The sequence below is a fragment of the Carcharhinus amblyrhynchos genome, chromosome 4 (assembly GCF_965287045.1).
Source record: "Carcharhinus amblyrhynchos chromosome 4, sCarAmb.v2.hapA, whole genome shotgun sequence".
Taxonomy (NCBI): domain Eukaryota; kingdom Metazoa; phylum Chordata; class Chondrichthyes; order Carcharhiniformes; family Carcharhinidae; genus Carcharhinus; species Carcharhinus amblyrhynchos.
Window position 1 is genome coordinate 24,301,614 of NC_137327.1, and position 12,425 is coordinate 24,314,038.

At 42.5% G+C, this 12,425-nt stretch overlaps 1 protein-coding gene across 1 annotated transcript in view; it reads left to right on the forward strand.

The window, feature by feature from the left end:
• The window catches only part of dbndd1 (dysbindin domain containing 1), a 34,533-nt gene that overhangs the window by 8,391 nt on the left and 13,717 nt on the right, over positions 1-12,425 (forward strand). Inside the window, exons 2-3 of the mRNA XM_080186849.1 lie at positions 9,835-9,975; positions 12,126-12,266. Coding sequence (XP_080042975.1) covers positions 9,835-9,975; positions 12,126-12,266 — 282 coding nt within the window. The remainder of the gene's footprint in view (positions 1-9,834; positions 9,976-12,125; positions 12,267-12,425) is intronic.

The window sequence follows — 12,425 nt, forward strand, 5'->3', positions numbered from 1 at the left end:
TATTGCTCAAAGCTTGTTGCCCCAGAAGGGCAGTTGAGAGTCAACTACATGGCTGTGACTCTGGAGTCACATGTAGGCCAAATCAGAAAAGGACAGTAGATTTCCTTCCCTAAAGGAGATCAGTGAACTGTTTTTACAACAGTCAGCTATGGTTTTGTGGTCATCAGTAGATTCTTAATTCCAGATATTTTTAAAAATTGAATTCAAATTCCACCGCCTGCTGTAGCAGGATTCAAACCAGGGTTCCCAGAACATTAGCTGAGTTTCTGGATTAATTGTCTAGTGATAATACCTCTAGGCCATTACCACCTCTAATGCAGACATTTCTGGCGCTACCAGCAACAGAAGCCATTCTGGCGAAGGCACAGGGAATGTCTGTTTGAAGTATGCGGATTGTAATGTCAATCACTGTGTTACACTCATTTAAATCATGATGTGGAGATGTCGGCATTGGACTGGGGTAAACACAGTAAGAAGTCTCATAACACCAGGTCAAAGTCCAACAGGTTTATTTGGTAGCAAATGCCACAACTTCATGCACAGGCTCGAACAAGATTTCTTCACTGCACAGGACCTTCAACCAATGTTATACACTAGATACATCGATGACATTTCCCTCCTTTGGACTCATGGTGAACAGTCACTGAACCAACTATATGATGACATCAACAAGCTCCATCCCACCATCAGACTTACCATGGACTACTCTGCAGAATCGGTTGCATTCTTGGACACATGCATCTCCATCAAGGACGGTCACCTCAGCACCTCACTGTACCGCAAACCCACGGATAACCTCATGATGCTCCACTTCTCCAGCTTCCACCCGAAACACTTTAAAGAAGCCATCCCCTACAGACAAGCCCTCTGTATACACGGGATCTGCTCAGATGAGGAGGACCACAACAGACACCTCCAGACACTGAAAGGTGCCCTCATAACAACAGGATATGGCGCTTGACTCATCAACAGTTCCGACGCACCGCAGCGAAAAACCACACTGACCTCCTCAGAAGACAAACATGGGACACAGTGGACAGAGTACCCTTTGTCGTCCAGTATTTCCCCGGAGCAGAGAAGCTACGACACCTTCTCCGGAGTCTTCAACATGTCATTGAAGATGAACATCTCGCCAAGGTCATCCCCACACCCCCATTTCTTGCCTTCAAATAACCTCACAACCTCAAACGGACCATTGTCTGCAGCAAACTACCCAGCCTTCAGGAGAACAGTGACCACGACACCACACAACCCTGCCACAGCAACTTCTGCAAGATGTGCCAGATCATCGACACGGATGCCATCATCTCACGTGAGAACACCATCCACCAGTTACACAGTACGTACTCTTGCAACTTGGCCAACGTTGTCTACCTGATTCGCTGCAGGAAAGGATGTCCCAAGGCATGGTACATTGGGGAGACCATGCAGACTCTGTGACAACGGATGAATGAACATCGCTCGACAATCACCAGGCAAGACTGTTCTCTTCCTGTTGGCAAACATTTCAGCGGTCATGGGCATTCAGCCTCTGATTTTCGGGTAAGCATTCTCCAAGGCGGCCTTCACGACACACAACAGCACAGAGTCTCTGAGCAGAGACTGATAGCCAAGTTCCACACACATGAGGACGGCCTCAACCGGGATCTTGGGTTCATGTCGCACTATTTGTAACCCATATGACTTGCCTAGGCTTACAACATCTCATTTACTGTCCTGTCTGGAGAAGAGACACATCTCTTTAACCTATGCGTAATGCTATCTCCACTCACATTGTCTGCATCTTTAAGACTTGATTAGCTGTAAAGACTCGCATTCAAATCAGTATTCTGTAAACTGTGTGTGCCTTTATATGCCTTGTTTATGATCAGAACTCCCCACTCACCTGATGAAGGAGCAGTGCTCTGAAAAGCTAGTGGTGTTGGCTACCAAATAAACCTGTTGGACTTTAACCTAGTGTTGTGAGACTTCTTACTGTGGTAACACTCATTTAACACCAGCACTACCAGTTTAGAGTTCAGCCAGCACCTCTCTTAACTTTGCACAACTGAACACATTCAGAAGGAGAAAGGGATCCTCTCTGGCCCTGTAATCCAAAATTGGCATTACTTAGAGTGATCGTCAGCTACTCTTGAACTAGTTGCTGATTTTTTCCACTTTTTTTTGCTGTGATTCAAGAAGCGTTTTGTGGTTTCCAGCATTGTTTAAAGTTGCTGAAGTCTGCAGGAACTGGCCTGGCATGTGCTGAATAACCTCGTCCTGACTTCAACATTTCTGTACAAACCACATGCTTGCAGCCTTAGTCGTTTTGATTTGATTTATTATTGTCACATGTATTAGTATACAGTGAAAAGTATTGTTTCATGTGCACTGTACAGACAAAGCATATCGTACATAGAAAAGGAAAGGAGGGGGTGCAGAATGCAGTGTTAGAGTCATCGCTAGGGTGTAGAGAAAGATCAATTTAATGCAAGATAGGTCCATTTCATTTGCATTTCCATTGGACCATGGCATGAAAGGGAGAATAAACAGCAGCAACCTAGCAGGGCAGTCTGCTGCAAGATAGCAGTGTGACGAATTGAGCAATGGTGCAGTTAATGGGAAATGGCATTTGGAGACACATTCGCTGATGTTGACCACTCATTGAAATTTTGTGAGACAGCATCCAGGTCCTGTAGGCTAGACTGCTGGCATTTATTGCCACAGGGATATGGTTCCAGTGGTTTTGCAGGGCTTGTCTGGAGGACCCTCCTGGTCATCTTGAGAAAAAGATGAATGTTTTCTTTTGACTTGAGCAATGCTAAAAAGCGTGAATGCTGAGAGATATAATACCTTAACTTCTCACCTCTAGAAGTGAAGCAATGTACAAGCAAAACAGGTTCAACAGATAGAGTACAACACGTGGAAGCATGCGAGCTCTTGCTGCAGTGATTTTTCAAAGCACAGGATGTGTCCTCTTGTACCATTCTTCATGCTTTAATAGGCCTGAATCTGCCTTCTTTCCCTTGATTGCCCTCCATCACCTAACCTTACATGATGGTCGGAATTTTACTACTAGTCCATCCATAGGAATCAGAGTGGGCGAGGGGTGGACTGTGGAAAAATCCATTGACCTCGGGCAGGATTTTACAGTTTTAGTGTGAGTGAGACCGTAAAATCCTGCCCAATGTTTTCCTTTCAGTAATTTCCATTTCAGACTAAAGCCCAGGTTATAATCTTTTATCTGCAGATTCTCACCTTGCTTTCTGTCTGCTCACTGTATGGAAATGCCAAAGCAGCTCTCCATCTTTATATAACTATACCTTCTGAACTTTTACAGCCAAAGTCGTCTTCCTGGGAAACTTTCAAGTCTGCTTTATTCACTACACTACAATTCAAACAAACCTTTATCTTGTAGCCGTGTTTTCTATTGTGGCTGTTAAGTGTACTGGCCCCTGTTCTAGCCAGAGTGCAGGATTGCAGGCAAGCTTTTAATAGGATGGGCTAACTTGGACTTGTGCTAGTTCCCTCACTATTTTGTTTTCCTTGTCCTGGCATGCATCCATTCAACAAGGTGCTTCGCACTAACTGCATGCTACAAACATTTAAGTATATTGAAGTCTGTCTGTTACCGGTGTCAGAATCAGCAGGCCCAATCAAATTATGTTGCAATCCACGGGCTCTTTATTTTGAGGAGTTGCCAAATCTGGAGGGTAGGTGAAGATGTATGTGGAAAGTTAAATGATGAACATATGAAATTGTAGCAGATTAAGCCATGCAGCCATCGAACTTGCTCTGCCATTCAATAAGATCACAGCAGATCAGTTTGTGTTTCTAATTCCATATTCCGATCTACCCTAGATGTGCTTTGATTCATGTGATAACCCTCACGATCCGCATGGGGAATCATTAATTGACCTCCCAGTTGGGCTTGTTGAATATGAGCTCCCTGAAGACTGGTAATTAGCCCCCCAGGTGAAGCTTGTATACTGAGCCCTATATAAGCAAAGCCCTGGGAGGGTCCATTAGTCTTTTAATCCCAGTTGTGTTCACCAGAGGCTTGTGGTTATTGTCTATTTTCATTTATGCAATAAAAGCACGGTTCCTTCACAGCTGACTCTTGGAGTTATTATAATTCCCTTGCCTAACAAGAATCTATCTACCTCCACCTAAGGCCCCCACCTCTACCGCCTTGTGAGGCAGCGTTCCAAAGTTGCACAACCCTTTGAGAGAAAGCATTCTCCTCATCTCTGTCCTAATTTTAAAACAGTGCCCCCTAATTCTGGACTCACCCACCAGAGGAAACAGAATTTCTATGTTCACTTTGACAAAATTGATTAGGAACTTATAAACTTCAATCAAGTTACCCCTCACTCTTCAAAGCTGCAGTGAAAACAAGCCCAGCTTGTCCAACCTTTCCACATAAGATATCAATGCAGTAAACCTCCTCTAAACTGCCTCCAATGTGTTCACATCCTTCCTTCAATAAAGAGACCTAAACTGCACACAGTATTCAAAATGTGGTCTCACCAATGTCCTGTGTTACTGAAGCATAATCCCCTTACTTTTTATGTTCAGTTCTTCTTGTGATAAAAGATAGAATTGCATCAGCATTCTTAATTACTTGGTGTGCCTGCGTACATTCTTTTTGTGATTCATGCTCTAGAACATGTACATCTCTCTACACCTTGAAATTCTGCAGCTTTTCACTTTTTAAATAATACTCTGCTTTTTCTATTCTTCCTGCCAAAGTCAACAACTTCACATTTTCCCACAAAATACTCCATATTATCTGCCAGTTTTTGCTGACTCATTCAACTTATCTATATCCATCAGAACCTCTTTATCTCATATTCACAACATATTTTCCTATCTATCTTTGTGTCACCTGCAAATTTAGTTACCATACCTTCATTCCTCTCATCTAAGTGACACTTTATCGAATGCCTTCTGGAGATCCAAGTACAGTACGTCTACAGGTTTCCCTTTATCCAAGGTGCAAATTATTCTTTCAAAGAACTCCAATAAATTGGTTAAACATAATTTCCCTTTCACAAAACCATGCTGATTCTTCCTAAATGTCTTGAGTTTTTCTAAGTGCCCAGCTATAAGCTCCTTAATAATCAATTCTAACATCTTCCCCATGACATACATCAAGCTAACTGGCCTTTGTTTCCTGTTTTCTGCCTCCCTCCCAATAGAGGGATTATATTTGCTACTTTCCAGTCTGATGGAACCTTTCCAGAATTGAACAATTTTTTAGAAAACTAATACCAGTGTATCTCCTACCTCATTAGCCACCTCTTTTAGGACCCTAGGGTGAAATCCATCGGGACCTGGAGACTTTTCAACCCTCAGCTCCCTCAGTTTCCTCCATACAGTTTGTAATTTCACCAAGTTCTGAACTGTTCCTCCCCCCCCCGCTACAATTATTGTTCATATAATTGACTTAATAGAGGTTCATTAGATGATAAGGGGGATAGATAGAGTGGACATTCAGACACTATTTCTTTGGGTGGATGTAGCTTTTACTAGGGGGCATAACTATAAGGTTCATGGTGGGAGATATAGGAGGGATGTCCGAGGTAGATTCTTTACGCAGAGAGTGGTTGGGGTGTAGAATGCACTGCCTGCTGTGATAGTGGAGTCGGACCCTTTTGGAACTTTCAAGCGGTTATTGGATAGGCACATGGAGCACAAAGAATGATAGGGAGTGGGATAGCTTGATCTTGGGTTCGGACATAGTGCGGCACGACATCGAGGGCCGAAGGGCCTGTACTGTTCTATGTTCTGTAACGTTATTACAGAAGCTTAATCCCCCAGCAGATAAGTACAACACAATATCAGCAAAGTTACGTGCAAGAAATATAATTACGTATTCATTTTCGAGCAGAATAGGCCAAGTAAATGTGTGTACTAAAGAATTCTCAACATTTAGTAAATTAAGGGGTTCATTCCTCATGCTCAAATAAGCCCTTCACAGACAAGATGCATTCTGGCTTGTAGCATAGCACGTTAGGGGTTGGAATAGTCAATTAATGTATCCAAAAAAACAAAAGATATCCTCCTGTTTCCTGTCTGACAATTATCAAGGAACATTGGCAGTAGCCCCTGAGAAGACTGTGAGTCACACAGTCCTCCTTTCCAGCTATATGCCAACAAATTACTGCTTTAGTCATGTCGACATCACAGACTAAGATCTGCATTCTGCCAACATTTATGAATGTGGCTAATAATGTGTTGATGACCACACATTGGCCAGGACACCAGGGTTAACTCTCCTGCTTGCCTTAGAAATACTGCCATGCAATATATTACATTCACTTATGCAGGTTTAAAGTCTCATCTGGAAGACGGCACCTCCAACAGTGCAGTGCCCCTCAGTACTTCACTGAAGTGTCAGCCTTGATTTCATGTGTTCAAGCTCTGGACTTGGGTTCATTGTGCACTCTTGCCTTTGAACCTTGTAGTTCAAAGGCAAGAGTGCACAATGAACCTGATTTTACCATTTTCATTCTAAGTGCTGAATCTGGGCGCAATTCAGATCCAACTTGGAAACCTGTTCTCAGGCGCCCCCACATGCACTCAGCCTGAAAAAAAAGGTTGCAAGTCTGAATCATGCTACGGGCGGGGCTTAGCACGCCTGAAGCCGTCAGAGCTTTGAACTGCGCATGCGCAGTGAGAGAAAAAATTTGAAAATCGTGCCACTTTCACATTGCTTCTGGGCCACAAAAAGCGGATAAAGCGGCCTGGGAGCGATGGCCCCACAGACATCACCCCCCACCCCGAACAACATAACTTGCCCCCATATCCGCCACTCCCCCCTCGCTATCCAGACCGATTGCAACCCCCTGCCCCTCTTCCCCCCCTACCAGTTGCCCGCAGAGTTGCAGCGGACCCCCCTGCCCTCCCCAAACCGGAGATCCATCTGGTCTTCCCCCCCACCAACCCCGAGAATGATTGAACCTCCCCCCATCAAAGAATGATCAGGCTCCCCCTCTCCCCACCACCACCCCCCCTCCCCAGAGAATGATCGGGCCTCCCCGACCCGTGCTTTCAAGTTATTTAATGACCAACCAACAGTCTATTTTGGGGACGGAATTTAAGAGGACTCTATGAGTGGAGGGTGTGGAAAGTATGCAGAGAGATCTGGACAGGCTGAGCGAGTGGGCGAGGACCTGGCAGATGGGGTATAATGTTAGCAAGTGTGAGGTTATCCACTTTGGCAGAAATAATAGGAAGGATTAATATTTAAAAGGTGAAAAGCTGCAGCATGCTACGGTGCAGAGGGACCTGGGGGTCCATGTGCACGAGTCACAAAAACCCAGTCCACAGATGCAGCAGGTGATCAAGAAGGCGAATGGAATGTTGGCCTTTATAGCAAAGGGGATAGAATATAAAAGTAGGGAGGGCTTGCTGCAACTGTACATGGTACTGGTGAGGCTGCAGCTGGAGTACTGTGTGCAGTTTTGGTCGCTGCACTTGCGGAAGGATATATTGGCCTTGGAGGGAGTGCGGAGGAGGTTCACTAGGCTGATACCGGAGATGAGGGGGTTGGCCTATGAAGAGGGACTAAATAGACTGGGTCTGTACTCGTTGGAGTTTAGAAGGATGAGGGGGGATCTTATAGAGATGTATAAGATAATGAAGGGGATGGATAGGGTAGAGGTAGAGAGTCTTCCAGCATAGAAAGGATAGCAGGACTAGAGGACACAGCCTCGAGATAAGGGGGGGTGGGGGCAGTTTAGATCAGAGTTGTGGAGGAACTTCTTCATTCAAAGGGTGGTGAATCTCTGGAATTCTCTGCCCGTTGAAGTGGTGGAGGCTACCTCGCTAAATATGTTTAAGTCAAGGGTAGATAGGTTTCTGATAGACAGGGGAATTAAGGGTTATGGGGAGAAAGCAGGAAAGTGGAACTGATCCACTTCAGATCAACCATGATCTTATTAAATGGCAGGGCAGGCTCGAAGGGCTAGACGGCCTATTCATGCTCCTATTTGTTATGTTCTTATTTGGGGTCAAGAAGGCTCCAAAATAGCAGATCTAGAGATGGAAGTAAAGCAAGAGTTACTGGTAAACTTGATAGCTTGATAATTGGTGCCTGGATCAAGTGAATTGGAATACTTCAGGATGCTGTTGGATGGTTGAACAGCTAATCCAGCTCATTGATATGATCTGAAGAGACAATCTCATTATTGGGGGTTAAGAATCTTCCCACAGTTAGATTACAGCGATACTCTAATTTGCTAACTTATGGGTTTAGGCAGATTAGTAAGATATGTCCTTTGTGAGAGTGTGTTTATTCTATATCAGGTAAACAGAATTCTGCCTATGCACATTTCTTAATAGTTTGGTTTGGGGCTAAAGTGTTTTCATGCATTTCAGACATCTGCTGACAAAGAAAAAAATTCCAAGGACGTACACCTTTATTTTCTCTTCACAGATGCTGTTAAACATTAAGGGCTGGATTCTCCGGCCTTGCCCACAGCTAGGATTCTCCGGTCCCATTGCAGTGGATGAAGATTTGGCTGAACACCAAATTCTCTGTTCTCATTGGCAGCAGGACATGAACAGCCAGAGAATTCCAGCCAAAGTGTTTATCCAGCATTTCATAATTTTTTTCCCTCTTACTATGAATCCAATAATAGTAAAATATTAATAAATACCAATCATGGTTTTAGATGAAGTTCCCTTCAAAGATTATAACTTTATATGAGTGATGGTAGATTCATTAAACTCTGAAGTACATTTGAAGTTCCATCTCTGCTAGAACTTAACATTATGACAAAAGAGAAGAGGTTTTATGTTTCTAATAAGTTTTATTGGTAATTTTTGCCTTAGCTAGTGGAGCTTTACGTTAATAATGTCTGATTAATTTTTTAATTTTAGTAAACAGTGCAGATGAAACAGAGGTGTTATTTGGCTTTGTTTGTGGCTGCTTTTATCATCTATTCAGTGTGGCTTTGTTTGTTTTTTTATTTTAATATAATTGAGTTCTCTTTGCTGTGGGTTCTCGGAGTTGTTCTATAAAATGCACCATCACTAAAATGTGAGAGAATTTGATTTGGTCTTTTCCTCCATGCCATGTACTATTGTTATTTATTGGCAACACAACATTATGCTCCAAAGCAGCCAAAGCAGCTGTCAATATTTAATGAAGTATGAACTGAGAAATTAAATAGTTACCACCCCTACCAGATGGAGGCAAGTCAAACGGCAATTACTTTACACAAATGGTTTGTACAGTGAAATCTCTCCATCTGGACATCCTACATCAACATGCACAAAGATATTCTTTCTACACAGATACAAAATATTAACATAAATACAAACACTCACTTTTGAAAATAGGATATACATACTTTAGCTCCTCCACACAAGGTCAGATTTTTAAGCACACATGTAGCTTGATACATAAATAAATTTAATGTATGTACACACATATACACACTGTAAAACTGCATCTGTCTTCTACATGTGCACACACACTATTCAGTCTACATGCTAACATGAACAACACTGTTTTATGGAACTCTCTTCACAGACAGAGCCAGACATAATCAAATATGCCTCTTTCCTTGCTCACTTCCAGGCACTTCACAAGCAAGCACATTTCACTGAACGCACATATGCAATTATGTATATAAGAAGAATGTAAGCACATTACATATGTATAGATGGAGATAAGTTGTAATTTTTTTTCAGAGGAATTGTTGACTTGGATGAGAAATTTTAAATCATGGTTTGGAGAACCAAGAAGTGCTTTAGGACAAAGGATGGGAGTGGTGGGTAAAATGCTTAATGTATTTTTTTAAGTAATATATTTTTATTTCTCTCAACGTTCTCCTGATCTAGGAGAGTTTGAGAAAAGCAAACAGAGTCCAAAGAAACCAAAGGGTCAAGAGGAGAGTTCAGAATCTCACATTACCCCTGCAGATGAAGAGGATGGAATCCCAATTTCCACATCAGGATTACTGCAGGTGGTGGAGAGAAGACGTATGTCCCTAATTCACTTGTTTTTCTATTATCAGAAATGCATCCATAACGCTCTGAATCTGATTATACAGTTAACAGTAAAATGAACAAAGCTGTACTGGTTTATAAACATTTTCAAGAATGTTGCAGTGTATGATATATGCATTACAGCTTTGGTACTTTACGTCCCTGCTTACAAAGCCCAGGATCCCATTTGCTTTATTAACTGCTTTCTCAGCCTGCCCTGACATCGCTGATAAGTTGCGCAAATATGCCCAGAACCCCCTGTTCCTGTATCCACTTTACAATTGTACCTTTATTTTATATTGCCGCTGTTCATTCAATCTCTAAAAATGAATCATGTTGCATTTCCCTGCATTAAATTTAATCTACTTTTTACCATCCTACATGCTCTTGAAGCCTATGACTATCATTCTCATACTTTGAAATTTTATGTCATTTGCAGATTTTGAAATTGCACACTTTAGTCTGGATTATTGATATGTATCAAGAAAAGCAGGGTTTCTCACACAGGCCACTGGGGAACCCCACTATATACCTTGCTGCAGTTCAAAAAACAGCTGTTTGCAACTTCTCCATTTCCAATCAGTCAGCCAATTCCCCATCTGTGCCGATACTGTCCCTTTAATTCTATAATATTTTATACACATATAAATGATACATTTTACAAACTAGTGATGGTCAGGTTGTACTTATTATTTTGGCCCTGATTTCTCAACTTGCAATTCCTGTCCTTCTCCTTTCTAAATTGAGTCCAAACTAATGTTGACATTTAGAATAGCATAATCCTGGCACAGAATGAGGCCATTTGGCCTATTTAGTGCACATCAGCTCTCAGTAGAACAATCCAGTCAGTTCCACTCTCTTGTTCATAAGCCTACAAGTTTACTTCCCTCAAGTGCCCATCGAGTTTCCTTTCAAAATCATTGGACGTCTCCATTTCTGCCATCGTCCCAGCAGCAAGTTTCAGGCCGATAACATACGCTGCAGAAAAATATTCTTCCTCACATCCCACCTGCACCACTTGCACAACATCTTAAATCTGTGTTGCCAAGTCCTTACACCAGCAGCTAATGGGGACAGTTTTTTCTTTGTCTATCGTATCTAAACCTGTCATCATCCTGTACACCATTATCAAATCTCCACTCAATCTCCTTTGCTGCAAGGAGAGACACCCAAGCTTGTTGCTAAAATTCCTCATCCCTGCAGCTATTCTCATTAATCTCATCAGTAAGTATTCTGGCCTGTGGGGAGTTGTTGGTCCCCTTTACAATATGATAGAGCCAGAACTCCATGTCTATTCACTGTAAGCAGATTCTGATAATGGCACAGAAAGGCATTAGCAGGCTGGCCAGTTCCTCTATAAGGTTCACATTATCCTCTTCCAAGAGTTGACAGGCAAATTGCATACCCTTCCCTGCATGACAGATTCAGATTAAATCCTTTGTCCAGCAGCTATTTACACTGCCAAAACTCCATTTCTCCAGCTTTACCTGGAGCTGCACCTTTGGTAGCAAAATCCCATAAATACATCTGCATCTTTTGCACTAATGTCTGTCTTCAAATCAAAAGGCAGTGTATGAAGCCTGAAAGGGTGATGAGATAGAGGACAAACAGAAAGAATGGCAAGGGGCAGAACCTCACAACTTTGACGCAGCAGAGTGTGTGAGAATCAGCACACTCTGCTAACTTTCACACAGTGGCCATGCTGCATCCCAAAGGTGCCTCACAATAATGACCATCAGAGGAGGAACAGTCAGAAAGGTACACAGATGTACACACACCTGCTATGAATTACTTTGGGCAGTAGCCTGAGACGCTCAGTTCTCCTGCTGACCTAGGACATCTCTGTCCCATGATAGTGCAACTTAGCTGCAAGAAGACAGATCTGCTTCCAACTACAGTGAAGTGCAGGACAACCCACAAACAGGTGCCGGATTGGGAAGATAATTCCAAAATAATTCCCCTTGGAAATCATGTTTATATGACATGATTTCACTCAGCACTCTACTCAGACATCAACTTTGTGTAATATTACACCCACTAAATCTGCATTTTATATAATATTTTACAGATATTAGTAACTTAACTCAAGTGCTAAGGTCTTCCTTGCATACCAAGCATTTTCTTCTGTGTATTTGTATTCACAGAGCCTCTCAGCAGTGTCTCATCTCTTGAGGTTCACTTTGACCTGATGGATTTGACTGAACTCACAGACATGTCGGACCAAGAACTTGCAGAAGTTTTTGCTGATTCGGATGATGAGAATCCACCACAGGAATCATCAACAGGTCAGTGTCACCTAGTACATGCTGAGAAGGAGACGAGCTCTCGAGCCCTTCTCAGTGTCGATCCATTTGGAAAATGAAGAGGAAATGGATATGAAGTATAATAGTCTGAGATAAATGAAAGAGATTAAAATTACGCCTATTTGTGTGATTTAGACAACC